The sequence below is a fragment of the Protopterus annectens genome, chromosome 17.part0 (genome assembly GCF_019279795.1).
Source record: "Protopterus annectens isolate FY-2018-M chromosome 17.part0, PAN1.0, whole genome shotgun sequence".
Lineage (NCBI taxonomy): Eukaryota > Metazoa > Chordata > Ceratodontiformes > Protopteridae > Protopterus > Protopterus annectens.
The window spans coordinates 387,548,845-387,568,615 of record NC_056751.1 but is presented as its reverse complement, the minus strand read 5'-3'; the positions used below and the strand labels follow the sequence as shown (position 1 = coordinate 387,568,615).

The 19,771-nt window shown below is 41.1% G+C and overlaps 1 protein-coding gene across 10 annotated transcripts in view; it reads right to left on the bottom strand.

The window, feature by feature from the left end:
- OSBPL5 (oxysterol binding protein like 5) overlaps positions 1-19,771 on the bottom strand; it is a 1,550,034-nt gene that overhangs the window by 460,623 nt on the left and 1,069,640 nt on the right. For all 10 annotated transcript variants that reach the window (XM_044059004.1, XM_044058998.1, XM_044059002.1 and 7 more), the window contains one exon: positions 8,631-8,847. In XM_044059004.1, the coding sequence (XP_043914939.1) occupies positions 8,631-8,847 (217 nt within the window). The remainder of the gene's footprint in view (positions 1-8,630; positions 8,848-19,771) is intronic.

Sequence of the window (19,771 nt, the reverse complement as noted above, 5' to 3'; positions counted from 1 at the left end):
ACTCTGTTTTGTGTGTTTGGCCTTTTGGTGTTTCGACATATTTGGATCGATTATACAGGGTTCGCTAAGTTAAGCGTTTGCTGATATAATATAGACCCGTAATTTTCTGCCTTTTAACTTAGGTTATTCACAGCCTAATATTCTGGAACATGGCAGGCTTTGCTTTTTGCCATTTCATTTGCATTCAGTGCACAGACGCACTCCATTTCTACTTTTTAGCTAATACTTGTTATGCTCCTGCTGGTCTAGTAATGTAGAGGAATAAAGCCCAGCTGACCAGGGTACAATTAGCAGCTCAAGCAACTGACGCAGTGGCAAGGAGGGATATAAGTGTCCATCCTGGGGGGAGGGCACTCATTGGTGATGCTCCATAAGGAGAAGCATGGTCCAAAGAGAGGAGTAGGGGATTTGCCCTCAGATGCAACCAGAGAGCATGGGAGGTGGGGAAAGGGGAAAGATTTGTATGGCATAGAAAAAAAATCTGACCGGATAGAAGCCCAGATGACTGAGCCTGCAGGATGCCCTTAGGATCCACAACCAGCACCAGCATCACTTGAGCATGTCTATGGAGCTAGAAGGATGCTGGTGGACCTGGTGTGGATGTGGGGCTCTGAGGCCAGGCCAGTGTAAATGAGGTCTAAGAGGACCAAAAAAATGTACACTCTTCATGGTCTTTAGCAGCTGTCATCCCACTGCACTCTGAGCCACATCTTATAGCCCTGGCTATGTTTGAACATTATCCTCGCATTTCCTTCACTGCATCTACAGTGTATTAGCCTACTTAAACTGTTGTTATAATTTCTACATGAGTCACATCCACTGCACCATTCTAACTTATTACTTTTATGCCATAGTGAGAGACATCTGTCAGACAAGTCGAATATGGTTTACCTTCTCTTACTCCGTATTGCTTAGAATCCTGCCTTTTAGTGGTCTTTAGGCGGTGCATATGGTCTTTTTCTGCTACAGAGGCCTGGTTAACATGTTTTCAGTTTCCTCATCATTTTCCTGCTTCTGCTTCCCTCTCTTGTGTAGCAAAATGGCATCTTTACTTCCAACATTTCAAGCAGAAACATTATATTTACCTTTGGCCTCACTGAAAACATATATAGGTTATTTTGCCGGCTCCATTCTCTAAGAAGTCTAAGATGAATTCCATTTAGAGCTTAATCCTCCATGTAATTTCTGGTGCTGTATTCTTGTTTTTGTTTTCATGCTTCATTCATTTTCAAACGCTTTGTTTTTCTTGTTTGTCTTGAAATAGATTTTCAAACCTGTTGCAGGGATGTCTGAACTAATTTCCAAGTTCCTACCCACTACCATCTCCTCTCCTGACACTCTACACCGAGCATTCTTTTAGACATTGTATGTATATTGTTACTTCTATGATGTTTGCGTCACTCTTCAAAATACACTTTACTACTACTCAAGGCATTTTCCTAACTAGTGTGACCCTGATCTCTGCATAATTTTTTTTTTCACTATTTTGCCATTTGAACTTTTTAGATTTATCAATTTAGGTTCAGTTAGTGAGTTTTCAGCAGCATCTTACTATGTTGCCTTCGCGACATGTTTTGCACTTCATACTGTGTAATGTCATCTTGTACAATTAATACAACGTTGCACAGTTTTTCTCCCGCAAGGACAGCCAAATAAAAAGGCCAGGTCAACAAATAATAAAACCTTTGCTAATAGATGTCAGACTACAGTATCCTTGCAGTCTATGTTCCCTTCAGTTTACTCAGTTTTGCTTTGGAAAATCAATACAGCAATCATTTTAACACCTTTCTCATGCTTTCAGCCATGATTGATACACTGATACATGTAAGCTTCTTCACAGAATCTTACTGAGTGCAGTTAAAGTTGAGTGAGTGAGGAAGTTACTTAGAAAATTTTACTATTCAACTTAAAGTAACATATTACTTATAGTAACATGACCTTAACTTCTAAACTGGACAAGTGATTTGCATGCTGAGTTTACTCTGTGCATTTCCCATAAACTGTTAACTCAGTAAATTCTTATTAAGTATCAAAATAAAATGTTGTGTCTTTCAGCTTTTCCCAGTTAGGGGTTGCCACAGCAGAACTCTGGTCCGCTAATGATTGGCAGTAGATTTTTATGTGCCGAGTTGCCGGCCCGGACGCACAACCTTCAATGAAGGTATATCAAAATAAATTATTATTTTACATAAATTAATGCATCCATTCATTGTAATATTTTAGGCTTTTAGTTGTTTGTTAGCTGGCAGTGTTTGTGAAAGCAGTGGAGTCTATATTACTTCATCGAAACATCAATTCAGCAAATGGCATTTCATCAAAAATGCTGTTCATTGATTTCCTTCATATGGGGGGGCTGCACCCCCACACCCTCTCTAATTATATATATCAAATCCAAGATCACACTACAGTAGGGAAAGGGCAAATTTCCCAATCCTCACTGTGCCGTGATCTCAGTATGAACAGTTTGACAAATGGCATGGCATGTTCGATGTAATTGCACTGAAAATACCATTTGATTAACTGATTTTTCGATGAACTGATAGGGACCCATGAAGTGTACTGATTATTATTTTTTCCTGCCTGGTTGTTAATTTTCTGTATTGTGTACTGGACAGTGAATGAACAAATGAATGATTAATGAATACTGTAGCTCCATTATGTCTTTCTGCAAATCAGTTTTGCAAAGTAGAACAGCAGCAGTTCTTTGTGCTTTCCTTCAAATACATTTAGTTAAGTAGTTCATTGCTGAATCTGTCTGTTGTTAACATGTAGTTATTATGAAGTAAAATAATTTGTTTTACAATTTTACTTAAAGAACAACGTTAACATGTAGCACTGCTTCAGGATTTTATTTCCAACTGTTGGCTAGACTTATGTAAACAAATGTAAAAGATGCCAAGACAGCTATCAAAAAAACAGTAAGGAAGTTACCCAGTGCCCTGGCCAAATATCTCCTAATCAGTATGAATACTTCCTTGGGTCTCCTTTGAAAAGAGGACAATGACCTAGTGGGACTAACCCTGTCAAGAAAGAAAGAAAGAAAGATAGATAGATAGATAGATAGATAGATAGATAGATAGATAGATAGATAGATAAGTAATTGATTTTTCCTTATCATATCTCCCTATTACTTTTCAGTATGGGGTATCAGAGAATGACTCAGTGATACAGTCTACCATGCCTTCACTTTAGAATCAATCTGTGCATTACTTTTCTCTGTCAGGTAGTGTGGAATGAATGAATAAACAAATGATGCAGTCCATTTTTGCATGATGATTTTATTTTTCAAACCTGATCCTTTTTTCACCAGTACCATCCTATGACCCTCACTGCAAAATTTAATGGATAAAAGAGTGCTTAAAAATGTAAAAGGTACATCCTACACTGATTGATTACATTACAGTAACCATGAAACAGAGGCAGACCACTTTGCAATTAAGCCATGATAAAGGACAGATTATTATCCCAGGGATAAAAATCCAAAGGGGGATATTCCAGGGTGACTCCCTGTCACCATTGCTATTTTGCCTTGCCATTAATCCATTAAGCTGTTTACTTAACAGCTTAGGTCATGGCTATAATTTGGCTTCTAGAAAACAACAGTCTAATGACTTCTCATCTTCTCTTTGTCGATGATTTAAAATTGTATAGCTCATCAGATGAGGAATTTAAAGCACAGCTACAGGTTGTCAAAACTTTTTCAGATGATATTGGAACGCCATTTGGTCTTGATTAAAGTGCAAAAGCAACCTTTAAAGAAGGAAAATTGCAGCACCAGGAAAACATCAGTTTAGGACAAGAATGTGATATAAAAGAACTTGAGCAAGAGGGGGTGTATAAATATTTGGAATTGATGAAGGATCACCAATAAAACTTGAACAAATGCGAATAAAGCTTGGTAAGGAGTACTTTAGAAGACTTAAATTAATCCTGAAAACAGCATTGACACCTAGGAACAAGATCCAAGCTATAAATCAGTTTGCTCTTCCTATCACTCCTGGGCTTTCGGATATTGGCAAAGGCTCTTGCTATCCCCATAGTGCCTTTTTTAGGCAAGGCTCAAAAGACAAACCCACCTCCATAGGTATCACAAGGGATAAGAAACTAAGAGTAATGCTACTCAACGCCAGAAGTCTAAACCTCAAGATGCACGCACTCGAAACTCTCCTTAGCATGGAGAACATCGATATCTGTGCACTAACAGAAACCTGGTTCAGGACTCCCGAGAGCACCCCAGCACTACCAGGTTATACCTCATACCATGCTTTTTGGCCCCAAAACTTGGACCGAACCACAAAAGGAGGGGGAGTATTGATATTCATCAAAGATACTCACACCTCCAGGTTGGTGGCAAAGCACGAAGCATCAGAGACTATCCATGTGCAACTAACAGTGGGTAAAACTGCCTTCCAGTTTATAGCCTGCTACAGACCACCCTCCCAAACCCAGGAACCCCACTCGGCCTTCCTGAGAACACTGGAAAATATGAAGGTCTCTCCAAACACCATTATATTGGGCGACTTCAATTACCCAAACATAGATTGGGAGCATTACTCTAGCTCCAACACCCTTGCCCAAAGGTTCCTAGAATTCATAAACTCAAATGCTATGGAACAACTTGTTACCACTCCCACAAGATGGGAAAACATACTGGACCTGATCATCACCAACATGGGGACTCTATGCTCCAGACCAGAAGTGTATCCCTCACTGGTAAGATCAGACCATAAACTGATCTCACTGGATATTCACATCCCGACCCCACCCCCTGCCCAGAAAACCACAGTGAAAAACTTCTCTAAAGCAAATTTCACACTCCTCAAAACCAAGGTGGAATCCTTCAAAGCCCCTGGGCCTGTGGAAAATATGGCCCAGATCGCAGAATCCTTTATAAATGCATTCTATGAACACCTTCAGGAATGCATGGATCATGCAATACCAAATAAAACCAAGACCCAATCCTCCAAAGGCAGACGACCTGTCTGGTGGACCCCAGCCATAAACAAACTATACAATAGAAGGAGGAAGCTACTACATGATAGAGCAAAATCCCAAAAAGGGAAGGCATCTCTGATCAGTATTAGCAAAAAACTAAGGGCACTCATAAAATCGTCAAAGGCCAGCTTCGAGAGAAAAATTGCACAGGACACTAAGGTTAATCACAAGGCTTTCTTTAGTTATGTTAGGAACCCGGGTGGGAATTCCCAGATATGCTCAGAATTAGTCCAAAATGACAAAAAATACACTGATCCCACAGACATTGCCAACATCCTAGCTGACAGGTTCAGCGCAAACTTCTCCCCCCCTCCCCACCAAAAGGGCAAATATCTATCCCAGCAGAGTGCTGCCTCCCTGACATCTCAGATGCTCAGATGAGAGCCGCCCTCTCCAAAGCAAAAAACACAGCATCAATGGGACCAGACAGTGTCCCAGGCTGCATCCTACATAAACTCCAAGAAGAGCTAAACCCAAACATAAAACTACTGTTCAATCTCAGCCTTACTACAGGATATGTACCCAAAGAGTGGCATACAGCAACAGTGGTCCCTCTCCACAAAGGTGGTGCCTCAACGGACCCTGGAAACTATTGCCCCATAAGCCTGACTAGCTTGGTCTGCAAAGCTATGGAAAGGATCATCATGGACCTCATAAATAAAGATATTGGGGACCTACAGACACTGGATCCTACCCAGTTCAGCTTTGTTAAGGGCAGATCCTGCCTCTTAAACCTGGTTGACTTCTTTGAAACAGTCACCAAGGCCATTGACGAAGGGAAGGTGGTCCACACAGCCTATCTGGACCTCGCAAAAGCCTTCAATACAATACCCCACTCGGGCATAATAGATAAGCTCACCAGCTTAAATATAAACCCCTATGTCACTAGATGGGATGCAAACTGGCTCAAGGACAGAACCCACATGGTTAGAATTGCTGGAGCCATGTCAGACTCCAAACCAGTTACAAGTGGCATCCCACAAGGCACAGTCCTGGGACCTCTCTTGTTTGGTATACATTTCTTGGAGGTACAGGCCAACACGGAAGGACTGTGGCTGACCAAGTTTGCAGATGACTGCAAACTGGGTGCCATAATCGACTCTCCAGCCAACACAAGCATCCTCCAAAAGGGCCTCATAGAAACAGACAACTGGTGCCAGAGCCATGGCCTCAAGCTAAACGCCAAAAAGTGTATAGTCATCCCCTTTGGCAAAAACAAAGTGCCCAGAAATTACCACATAGGTGGTAATCCATTAAGTACAGAAGAAGTAATTAGGGACCTGGGGACCCAAGTTGATAGCAATCTCTCATTTGACAACCACGTGGCCAAAGTGGTTAGAAAAACATTTTATATAGCCCACCTAATCATGAAGGGATTCACATCTAGATTAGGGAGGTCATCGTGCCTCTTTACTCATCCCTCATCAGGCCCATAATCGAGTACAATGCCCCTTTGGGATGTACCTTACCAAACACCTGCAGCAACTGGAAAGACCCCAAAAGTACCTCACCAAGAGGATCAAAGGGCTCAAATAGATGCCATATGCTGCCCGGTTAAAGAAACTCCAGCTCTACTCAGTGGCATACCGCCTGCTCAGAGGTGACCTGTGCCTGACGTATAAGGCCATGTCCAACCCGGAATTAAGGGACATGCTGCACCTCAAAAAATCCAAATCCCATCGAGCTACACGCTCGAGAGACTTGAACCTCATCACTGAAATAAATAGGACATGCTGGAGGGACAGATTCATAACCCAGAGGCTCCCTTCACTCTGGAATAAAATCCCAGTCCAGGTAAGGCAGAGTCCCACATTGACTCTCTTCAAGAGGAATCTTGATGAGTGGATGGGAGATAGTAGGTTTACCCCGGGTATCACTTCTGTGTCACTGTTAGACAGAGGCACAGTATACTAACCTCGAAAAAGGGCATAGCAAAATTAATTTAAAATGGGTGGCAAAAGCCAAACACACTCTGGCTAGGCTTATAAATGCCCTAGGGCAGATAGCCTAGTATGAACCTATGAACCTATGAACCTATCCTAACTTATAGTTTTGGAGTGACTGACTGGCCCCAAAAAGTGTTGGAAAGACTGGATATTAAAACAAGAAGGATGCTTCATGCTCACCAAATGATTTATAAAAATCAATGTATACTAAGATTATATATTCCCCGTTCTGAAGGAGGGACGGGCCTTCTTGAAATTGATTACGTGTACAGATCTGCAATTGTGGGACTCCACACATATCTACTGACCTCACAAGATCCAAATGTGGTGAAAGTTTTGAAACATGAGGAGAATAAATCTAAGATGACATCTCTGCTTAATTTAGCAGAAGCATATCGATGTCAAGCAGGAATGGAAATCAAACCAGAAGTGGATAAAAATCAGGCAGCAACTGAATGTGCTAAGAAACAAAAGAAAGAGTATAAGGTGAAGGCACAGATGAGAATGCAAGAAATGTGGAAAAAACATAAATATAGTTGCAAGTATAAAAAATGTCTGGAAGAGCCTCATATTGATCAAGAACGAATTCAGGAATGGTTAAGGAGAGGTGAATTAACATCAAGAAATGAAAGGTTAATATTGGCAGCCCAAGATAGTGGGCTACATACACACTGGTTTACTAAGTCCATTGAACATGTGGGAGAAACAGACATATGAAGGGTTTCTGGAACCGAATTGGAAACAGTCACATACCTTATTGTTGGTTGCGACTCTCTAATGGCAGAGGGAATGTGTACTGAAAGGCATAATAATGTGGCGAAATTATTACACTGGAGATTGTGCAAATGTTATGGTATCGAAGTGGCTGAAAAACACTGGAAACATGAGCCACAGAGAATCATAGAAAATGATGAAGTTTACATCACATGGGATCACCCAATACCAACAGTCCAAAAGATCGATGCTAGAAAACCAGATATAGTGGTCCAGGAAAAGAAGACAAAAGTAGCACTGATCACTGAAATCGCCACACCTAGTGACTACTGTGTCGTGCATACAGAGAGACACAAAGTCATAAAATACCTCGATCTGCAGGCAGAAATGAGAGCCATGTGGAAGAAAGATACCCAGACAGTTCCAAGAGTAGTAGGAGCAACTAGTCTTATAAAAAAGAATTTACAATCGTATTTAGATATGTTACCAATTCATGTAACACTGTATGAATTGCAGAAGGAGTCATTACTGGGCACATTGCGGGTTGCTGCGAAGTGCACTTTTGGCTAACATCAAAGAGTGAAACAATACTAATTTCATGAACTTTAATCATACTTTGACTTAGGAATGGGGTCCATTCCAGTCATGGTATTAGAAACCCAAAAGACTTGTAGAAATTAAAAACGGCAAAATAATAACTATATTGTAAGCTACTATTGGCACTGACACATGTTTATGCTAGTTTAAAACAAGGTTTTCGTTCTTTTTACACCAGAAACAAATTAAATCATTACAACAGTCATGCTTAACTTTGTACTGCAATGCTGTATATAGATATCATAACAGTGCATTGATTGGGATAATTTGCGCTATTATAATCAACACTTTCTGCTTTTAATTATATAAGCTTATCTTGACAGAGGTATTGTTCTCCTTTTGGGAAGTTCCACATGGGGTACTTTAATTATCTCTTACCTCTCCCAGTTCTTCATAGCTTTGTTCTACATAAGTAGTTCCACGTGTAGATGTAGGAAAGTCTCCTTGCATTTCCGAATGATCACTCTCACTCTCCTCCGTCTTTCTGCTGTTTTCAATGGTTTCATTTTCTGATTCCTCCAGATTATCTTTCTCTGATTTGTCAGAAAAAACGTCATTCTCCAGGTGACTGTTCTCTAGTACAGAACCATTTAATCTTTATAAAGTAAAATATGCACGATATTAATTTTTATATTCCACATACAAACTTATTCTTTGTTGCATCATTAATTTGAGACATTTATAATGGTTACAAATAAACATATAATAGTTTATAAATAACTCTGTAATATATAATAATTTCATACTTTAAAATGCACTTCATAACATAATCATAGCAAGCATTTATTAATCCTATCACATTAACATTTTTTGAGAAATAAGACTTGTGATAAAACTGCTGAAGATGATATAAAGTTATTACTTCAGCAAATCCCAAAAGACTAAAAGACGTAATAGACTCCTTTCCAGAGGGATCATCCTGTTTTAGAGGTTACTGTAATGGATCTGGTGTAATATGGCTTACCATAAGGAATGGGCATAAACTAGGATGAAAAATCTTGCAGAAATATAAGACTGGGGGGGTCCTGAAACACATGCTTGTAGGACTAGTGTACTATGGACAACATGGCACTGAACCAGATTTTATAATACTCGCAAAATACAAACTTGCAAAAGCCACCACCTCAACTAAGGAATAAGGAGTTCTCATTCATTATGAAAAATACTAAGTATTCAATTTATTTATTTCCTTTAAAGTATTCAAATGCTCAAATCCAAAGCATTTTATATGAATCTGACAAATCTAAAGTCAGAAAACTGCAAAGAATATTAAAAAAGTAAATAATTTTGATTAATAGTTAAGCGATCTAGCAGTAAATAGAGTGTCCTTCCGAGGATCCTGATAGGGTCACCTTAAAATATGTCACTTCAGAGACCTAAAGGAAGACTTAAAATCAATATTCCATAGAACTGGGGCAATACAGGAAAAACATCAATTTTTAGATGTCTTCAAGTCACCAAAAATAGTTGTGAAACCATCAAAATGACTTTCACCTACTGGACTGAGTTACCCAGCCTTTACAGAGAGTCTCACTGACTCCTTTAGAAAAACTGAACCCAGGTTATGAAGGCCATACAATAGGTGAGAGCCACGTTTTTTAAAAGCACTTCTAGTTATGATGGGCAGCCTGTGCAAATCCCACAAGACTGAAATAATGTGCCCAGCTCAAATACTCCAGTTAATGTGACCAGCTCAAATACTCCAGTTAACAGGGTAGATGTGTTATTCTGCATTCACTGCACATGTGCCATATCAGCACTTGTAAGCCCACTGCAACTGTCCAAACATATGATAATCCATGCTTCAGCTACTGCTGCCAAGTATGAAGACAAAAATAAGATGCTTGATTTGGGTTGTATTCCTAAGATGGAAATAATATGTCATGATCTGGTCTTTAAGTTTCAGCCTATTATCAAGAAGCATGCCAAGATCATGGAATTCAAGGGTAATATCCATCTGGTTTCCCAAACAGATGATTAAACAGGATACAATGGTAGTTTTGACAGATGAACTGACAAACTGTATTATGAGTATGTCCACCAATTTTGGTAGTCTAATCTTAAAATGACTGTATAGCAAACACTGTAAGATCAAATAAAAGTTGTCCTGTAGGGTAGGAGAATCAGGTGCAGACTCCTGATAAAAGGGGTGGTAAAACTGGATGCCTTTTGCATATGACTGATGATGAACAAGAGTCCTGAGGCACACCACATTCCAGGGTGAAATGTCCAGGGAAATTAACCCCTGATGCTACCCACTGGAAGCAGCTCGACAGGTAACAGACAAATCACTCAAGAACAGTGTCGGTGAAATCACAGTAACAGTGCATGAATTATTTAAAGATCAGCTGATCACTGACCATTCAAACTAGGCTAGTGTTAGTGATGTGCAAAGGTTTAAAAACTACACTGACACAGTGTATTCCATTCTAACATCTTATGGCCTTTTACTGCTGTGCAAACATCAACTTCTCAGCAAATTTCCCACTAAAGAGGAGGTTTGAAACCAGACAGTAATTCTCCACTCAATGGAGGTTGTACACCTGCTTTTAAGGACTGGGAGAAATCAGGCCCTCTTGCAAAAAAGATGGAAACATCCTTTGTAATGATATCATGATCTGAAACACAGTTTGCCCTAGCAACTGGGCCAGGGTCCAAGCTGCAGTGAGTAGGATGCATAAATGAATCATCATAATTTTCTTAGCTAAACTCTGGCCAGCAAAACTCTGGAATGTCTTTAAATAAACAAGCACAACTCTCAATGGGAGACCACAGAGAAGAACTGCCTTATCTTGACAACTTTATAAGAATCTCTTGACTTCCTCACAGTAATCGTATTTAAATTTATTTTATTTATTTCATTTTAATTTGCTATCCAGGGAAGGACACTGATATACATGGAGCTACTGTAGGGTCAGCCTAGATGTGGTAAAGAAACACACAAGTAAAAATAATAAAACAAAGCAATTATTCAGTAAAAAAAAAGCATAACAGTATTTCACATTGTATGCATAGATAAACGTACATTGAAAATTGTTCAAGAAATAAACTAAATTAGTTAAATAAATAAATAAAATACAAATTTGATGTAATAAAAACTTCTGAGCAACAAACCAGTCTAGGCTAAATGGCTGCTGATCACTATGAAAAGTACAGCCAGGTGATTCAGTGTTCAATATGGCAGAAATCTCACTGGCCTCAAAAGATATCCTCTTAAATGAAATTTCCATCCGCCATATAGCATAATGCTGATCACAGCTAAGCCTACCCTCAGAAAGAGATATCCTTCACCATTTCCACTTCTGTGTTCTTCCCCACCTTTACTATGACCACAGCTTACTGCCAGACCATGTGTCTTGTCCTATGACAGGCACAGCTCATGAATAAATGGGGCAGCAGTGTCCAGAGCAGCAGTTACATCCATATGATATACTATACTACCCCCCCCCCCACCAGTAGAAGGTCAAGTAGAGGACAAGTAGGTATAACAGTTCAGACTCCCAGAACTTCCTGTTTCAGCAGCAGGTCAACAAACTACTCAGGTTTCCTAACTAAGGTCAGGTCAAAAAAGCCCCTTTATCTCCCAGCTGCGACATGGGAGTGATATGTGGCTGACAGTGTAGGGTTTCTGATTGGTTTAGTCAATGTCTGTGAGTTTTTAGCCTGTGTCCTCAAATTATAGTGGTATGGGACATTAAAGTAAACCAGTTTCACTTCATTATGTTTTAGGATATCCCCTTAATAGTTCCTCTAGAGCATACTGATCTTATAAAGTGCAACCATTTTACATGTCTCGCTCCCCCCCACTCACAAATCCCGTGTCCGTAGTTCTTCCCCATGACCAACTATATTAAGAGCTATATTAAAAATATCACTTTCTTACACTCTCTCCTTAGAAGGGTTAACAGATGTGAGTACCAGTTCACAGCTTCCTGATGGTGATGTGGAACAATTGTTCTAGAATCAGTAATAAGTCGTACTACTGTTGGAAGTTTGACAGGTACTGACAGGATGGGAATGCAGCAACTATGGCAGAAGCCAAAGTGAATGTTGAGAAAAAGGAGGAAAAGTCCAGTTGTGTACACTTACCATAAATGTAGATGTTTGAGTGTAGTCACTGTTGCAGTCATTACATCTGGGTTATCTGCGTGCAGGTAAGCCTCAGTCAGCCTGTTTAACAAAGTCTTGGGTCCTGCGTTGGTTGCTGTCCCTTCTTCCATGACATCAGGTTGTCAGGGGTATAAAACATGCAGCCGACGCCATTACATCAGTTTTTCTTGCCCCATATGTCAGGTGCCCTCCTAATGGGAAGCAACTAAATATAAAGATACAAAGATATACCTCCAACAAAAAAGCAAATACACCAAAAAGCTTTTAAGCATAGTAAAGGAAAGTAGAGGTATAGCCAAAAGAAGTTAGGAGGCTGAAGGGAAGGTAACCAGGACTGCAAAGTGAATACACTCGAACATCTACATTTATGGTAAGTGTACACAACTGTTGCAGTCATTGCATTTGGGTAGATTCCCAAAGCTAAGGTTGGGAGGAGGAATTTAGATAGCATTAGGACCAGCTATAAGGCTCTGCAAGACTGCAGTGGCAAAGCCCATTCTGGATTTAGAGAAAACTGGCAAATGATAATGCTTGATGAAAGTATGTACAGAACTCCAGGTAGCAGCTTCTAGGATGTCCCTGGCAGGGACGCCTCTGAGAAAGGCTGTAGAGGTAGATGCAGCCCTGGTGGAGTGAGATCTGATCCCCTGGGGGATAGGTTTTCATTGGTGCTTATAGCAGAAATGAATGCAGTGGCCTTATCCATTTAGAAATGGTTTGCTTTGAAATAGCCTTCCCATCTGCCCCTGCAGCAAATGCCACCAGCAGTTGTTCAGATTTTCTTTGAGGTTTAGTCCTGTCCAAGTAGAATCTAAGTTGTCTGTGAACATCTAAGGAATGCAGTATCCATTCCCCTTTGTTCTGTGGATTGGGAAAGAAGGCTGGCAAATGAATGGACTGATTAAGAGCCACACTGAATACCACCTTGGGCATGAAGGATGGATTGGTTCTGAGGGACACCCTGTACACATGAAAGATGATGAAAGGCTCCACTGCCATAAGGGCCTGTAATTCAGATACCCTTCTAGCTGAAGTGCTTGCTAAGAGGAAAGCTGTTTTCCAAGAAAGAAATTTTAAGTCTGCAGTAGCAGCTGGCTCAAAAGGAGGCAGAGTGAGTTTTTCCAAAACAAAGTTAAGGTCTCAGGCTGGGGTTGGAGCTCTCCTGGGTGGTCTTGAGTTTTTGGCACCTCTGAGGAACTGCCTGAGCAGTGGATGAGTGAATGGGGGAGGTTCTGTGTTATAATGAGCTGAAATGGCTGAGGTGTGGATTTTAATGGAGGAAAAAGACAGGACCTTGTAAAGCATCTCAGTTAAGTATTGTAAAATCTGAGGTAAACTGGGTGCTGCTGTGCTCATCCATTGAGATTGGTTCCAGGCACAGAATCTTTTCCATTTTTCAGTATACAATTTTCTAGTACTAGGCCTCCTTGCCTCTAAAATGATATCCATCACAGGTTTACTGAGGGATGGTAAAGGAGAGAGTAGGTAATTAGCCAGGCTGCAAGGTTCAGTGATAAAAGCTGAGGGTGCAGAATCTAGTTCTCTTGCTGAGACAACAGGGAAGGAGTCTGAGGCAGGTGCCGTGGGGATAACCATGACACACTGCACAGAAGGGGGTACCAGTGTTGGCGGGGCCAGTCTGGAGCAATCAAAATCATCATTGGTTTGTCTTGTTTGATTTTTAGTAGTACTTTGGAGAGCAGAGGCAGAGGGGGGAAGGCATAGACTGATAGTTTTTTCCAGCTGAAGGACAGAGCATCCACTTTCCAGGCTTGTTTGTGGGGAGTCCTTCTGCAAAAGGTGTTCAGTTGATAGTTCTGTGGAGAGACAAACAGGTCTATATCTGGGCTCCCCCATTTGCTTGTCAACATGTTGAAAATCCTTGGTTCCAGTTTCCACTCATGTGGGTCCATGAGGTTTCTGCTTAGTCCATCTGCCAGTGTATTTAATTTTCCTGGCAGGAGTTGAGCTTGTAGGTGCACTTGGTAGCTCAAGGCTGTGTTCCACAATGCCATGGCTAGTCTGCAGAGGGGGTAAGAATGTGTACCCCCCTGCTTGTTTATGTACCACATAACACACTGGTGTTGTCTGTCTTTACCATTAGTTGTTCTGGAAGAATGAGCTCCTTGAAGGCTGTCAGAGCATTCTGTACAGCTAACATTTCTTTTTGATTGATATGCAGGTGCATTTGACTTGGGTTCCCTTTGCCCTGAATGCACTTCCCTGCCAGGTGAGCCCCCCATGCATAGTCTTATGTGTTTGTTGTTAGGGTTTGGGTGGCTAGTCCCTTGCTTTGGTGGCAGGCCTCTGCCAACCAAAGGAACTCTAGGCACTGGCAAGGTATGATAGGAATCATAGCTTCTGGATCCTGAGAATGTTGACACCATAGGCTTTTTAGATACCACTGTAGTTTCCTCATATGCAGTCTTGCATATGGAATTAGGAGAATGCAGGAGGCCATGAACCCCAAGGCTTGCAGTATTTGTCTTGCAGATAGCAGGGTTTTTGTGACCACTTGTTTGAAGTAGGTTGTCAAATGAATTTGTTTCTCTGGCATGAGGCAAGCCATCTGGGAAGTTGTATTCAAGCTTGCTCCCAGGAATATAATTTGTTGACAGGGTACCAGGTGTGATTTCTTTTCATTTACGGTGTACCCCAGACAATTTAGAACCCTTTGTACAAAGGCCAGATGATTCAAAAGTATGTCCTGGCTTTCTGCCTGAATTAGACAATTGTCCAGGTATGGGTATATTTGAATATTTCTTTGCCTGCAAAATGCAATAACTGGAGCTAGGCACATTGTGAATACCCTGGACGCAGTAGATAAGCCAAAGGGCAGTGCAGAGAACTGATAGTGCGTGTAGCCTGCTTTGAAGCGTAGGTATCTTCTGCAAGATTCTGTGATTGGGATATGCAGGTATGCTTCTTTTAAATCTAGTGTTTCCAACCAGGCATCTTTGCTTAGCATAGGAAGCAACTGGTGAAGAGTCAGCATCTTGAATTTTGGAATCTCCAAAAAGGTGTTTAGAGTAGACAGGTCCAGGATAGGATGCCATGAATTATCTTTTCTGAATACCAGGAAAAGTCTCGAGTAGAAACCTTGTCCCTTTTCCTCTTCTGGTACCAGTTGAATAGCCCCCATGCTTAAGAGAGAAAGTACTTGTTTTTGGGCCTCTGCCCACTGATATGGGGGTAGGTCTGGCCACCCGCTTGGTGTTGACAACGTGTGGAAGTGAAATCTGTATCCCTGGGACTCTATATTTAAAACCCATTTGTCCTGGGTAATGAGCTCTCAGTTCTTTGCATGAAGAGCAATCTTTCCCCCCAAAGGGGCAGTCAGTTGATAAGTGCTTGGAAATTTTAAAAGGAAGTCACTGAGACAGTTTAACATAGGGGGGAGTCTTATTACTCCCAGATTTGGAAGTGGAGGCCCCTCATTGCTTAGTCCTGTGCGCCCCCTGGGACTGAAACCTGGGGTTTCTGCTGTGTCTGGGTTTGGCTTGAGAAGACCTGGAAGGAGCTGAAAAGGACCAATTTTTAGAGGACCAGTGCCTACTGAATCTAGGAGGCTGAACTTGTAAGGAATCTTTAACAGTTTGCATAGATTTAGCTTTATCTTCCATCTTTTTAAGGACTTCCTCAGTCTTGTTGCCAAACAGGTGGTCCTGATTTAAGGGAGCATCCAACAATTTAGCTTTAACATGATCAGGCAAAGATTGCTCTGTAAGCCAAGTATGCCTTCTGAGCACAGACCCAGTAGCAGCAGCCATGCAAGAGGCCTCTAATGAATCAAAACCACATTGCAAAGTGTGTTTTCCAACCTGTTCAGCCGAATGCATTAAATCCTGTAATTCTTTATTTTCCACACAGTCAGGAATCAACATAATTTTCTGTTTAAGCAATCCAATAACATGTTGCTGATACTTTTACATATGAAACTGGCAGTTTAAAGCCCTAATGGCCAAGGTTGCAGAAGTGTAAACCTTCTTACCCCATCTATCCAGTGCCCTGGAGTCTCTATCAGAAGGGGTAGGATTTTTAGCAGTAGAAACCTTAATGCCCTTGGGCCCCTGTGAAATAGTCTCTGGATCTGCAATAGGATTTTTAAAAAGGAACTTGTGTGACTCAGGGACCCTGTAATATCTGTCAGGTTTTCTGGGAGCAGGAAGCAAGGAATCAGGGGGAAAACTAGATTCTGAAAAGGTATCATCAACAATGTCTAGTACAGGAGGAATAGCTAAAGGCCTATGCTGAGGCAGGAGTAAGAAATCCCTACGCCTCTTTTTTGAATCAGAAAAATCCTGGCTTTCCCAGTGGAAATGCTCCCTTAGAGTATGTAAGGTTTCCCCAAAAGAAAAATCCTCTGGAGGGAAGCAGAGGGAATAGAGTCCTCTGCATCAGAATCCTCATAAGTAGATAAGGGCAACTCTAGATAATCAGAAGAATCAGAAAAAACAAAATCCTGGTCAGAAGATTCATAAAGAACTTCAGTCGTATGCCTCTTAAAAGGGGGGGGTTGGCTACCCCTGATTAGAGTTATTAGATCTTCAGCCATTCTTATCTTTTGTTGTTTAGGCATAGAGGCCTGAGCATGTGGCCTGGGCGTCATTTTTTTAGGCATGGTTCGAGATTTAGGCCTAAGTGAAGAAGAAGGCATCAGTTTAATATGCAAGTCCGTAGGCCTGAATACACCCTCAGAAGCCGGTGCCTGTGAATCAGAAGTAGCGCGTATCAGGGGTTGCAAAAGCGCCTCACTGAGTACCGGCGGACTGGCGACTGGCTTAGGAGAAGCATCGTCGGCAGTTTTGGACCTCGAAGGCCTGTCTCTGTCTTTATTTTTGCATTTTTTCAGAATCCCGGTAGTCGGATGGCTAACCAATGACATTTCTGGATAATTGAACTGAGAACTGAAATATTTAGAGGCGGAAATATACCGACGATGGATAATGCAGTGATTAAATAAAGCACAAAACCGACAGCAAGGTACGCCGTGGTCAGGGCCTAGGTAAGGAATTCTACAGTATGAATGAATATCTCTATGAGGTATTTGCTTTCCACAAATAATGCAATTATTAACTTTTACTGACATCGGTAAGGAGCAAGAAAAAGTTTCCCCAACGGGGTACTTAGCTTTAGTTGAGACTTCCGTTCTGAAACTCGAAAACGACAATTGCAGGAATCGGCCGACCGGCACTTGCAAACTGCTTCTGCTTCAGGCACTGCACGGCAAGAAAGACTGATGTAATGGCACTGGCTGCATGTTTTATACCCCTGACGACCAGACATCATGGAAGAAGGGACAGCAATCGACGCAGGACCCAAGGCTTTGTTAATCATGCCGACTGAGGGCTACCTGCAAGCAGATAACCCAAAATGCAATGACTGCAACAGTGAAACACGAAGAACATCTAATGAGTTTACAGAGAATGACTTTTAGAAGGCCTTAAAGAGATTCTGGCTAAGCATACTGTGACTCAGAGGAACAGGGCCAAGGCACTATCTAGGCCATCCTTAAAAAGGATATAGAAAAGTTGACCTCAACTGAACACATCAACAGGACATGAAAAAATATTTTAGAAACTTCTTAACCCAGTGGAAATGCACTTCTTTTAGAAGACAGTGATATTAGCATTTTGTTGGATTGTGCCCACATGTACAGATGGGGTTACAGACAATAAACAGTTATTCTGTGACAAGGTTGGGAAGGTGGATAAAATCCATTTGGAAATAAGTCACAGATATTGTTTGAAGTGCTGTGCTATTATGTGAGATCTCTGTAGTAGGAAACCAAGGTAGTGGGCTCCATTTTCCAAATGCAGGACAGTAAGGTGTATTATACCTACAGAGGGAATATGCTTTTCAGCCTTACTGGGAAAGCATTGCCAATGTAACAGAAATAATATTTAATTTAATAGTTAGGCCTTTTATGTAGATGGTGAAATGTAGATTCCATTCTGACTGTAGAAATGTGAGCCAGTTCTTTGACTTTTGCATTAATGCTACAGGGGTCATGGGAGTTTGCCAGAATATTTATGCATACTTTGTGCACATACAGAAGGAATATATCTGCAAACACTGGAATGTCATGTGAGACGTGCTGCAACACTATGGGCTGCTGCTGCATGCAACCTGGTCTGTGTATTAGTGGAGCAAAAGCTGTGTCTGCATTGTCATCAGTAAGCCAAATTGATACAGGGTATACATGTTAATCTATCTGCACCCATTTCTTTCAATGCCAATAGAGCAAAACAATTATGCCTTTCAGCAAATCATAAAAAACATTTTTGTAGGGGGCATGCCTTCTTCTACCTTCCCAATATGTGTGTGTGTGTGTGTGTGTGGGGGGGCAAGCCCCCTCCCCAAAAATATATACACCTTCTCCAAGGTTGTACAACAGTGGGAAAAAAAAGGAAAACTCTGCAGTCACTTGAAAAATGTTTCGGCATAATTTCTTCAATCTATCAGCAGTCAAATAAACGGCTGTCGATAGATTGATGTATACACCATGTAGGGTGGGTGCAGGAGTCCATGAAGGGAGTATCATTTCTTCTCTGCTGTTTGTGATTTCATAATATCCAGTTTAGGGACATGGCAATCACATCTTTGTAGCCTGAAGACACTATTGTCTTCTTTGGCTTCAAGTAACTGAACTGTAATCTCCACCATGTACTGGAGCAGTTTGCTGCTAAGGGTTAAGTGGCTGGGGATTTAAATTAACATCTTCAAATTGGAAGACATAGTTATCTCCCAGAAAAATAGTATTTTGCTTTCTTGAGATGTGAAAGCAGAAACCATTGCTGGTATCTTGTGGTCTTTGTCATGAGTAAGGACAGAGGGCTGGGGACACTACCCGGTGGATAGATGCCTGGGTTGCAGTAATGCAGGCCTTATACCAGACTGTGATGGTGGCTGTATTCACATCATCACTTATGGTTGAAGGCTTTAAGTAGTTACCAAAAGAATGACATCTTGGGTACAAGCAGTGGAACTGAGATTTCTTCTCAGGGTTGGGGGATCTTGGAAAATAGCTGTTACTCCTCTAGGCTGACGGGAATCATCTGATGTAGTTTGGGCACATACCTCTCAAGTGTGCAGATTTTTGGAGAATGTCTAGATTTTTGCCTCATATTTTGGTCTGTTCCTCATAAAAAATGTGTTTTTTGACAAATCACTGGGATGATCTAAGGATTAAAGTCAGAAAATAATGACATGCATTTGAGTTTCAGACTTTACATACTTCAGGAAATGGATGCTAACACAAATCCTGTTATTCTAGTAACTTTCTAAGATTAAAAGAGCAATATTTAAAATGTGTCCTTATTTTTAGGCCTTTGTCCCCACATTATGTGAGGTTTTGTCAAATTTTTTTGTGCTAAGAGGTTGAGTGGAATGTTTTGGGCACCTAGTGA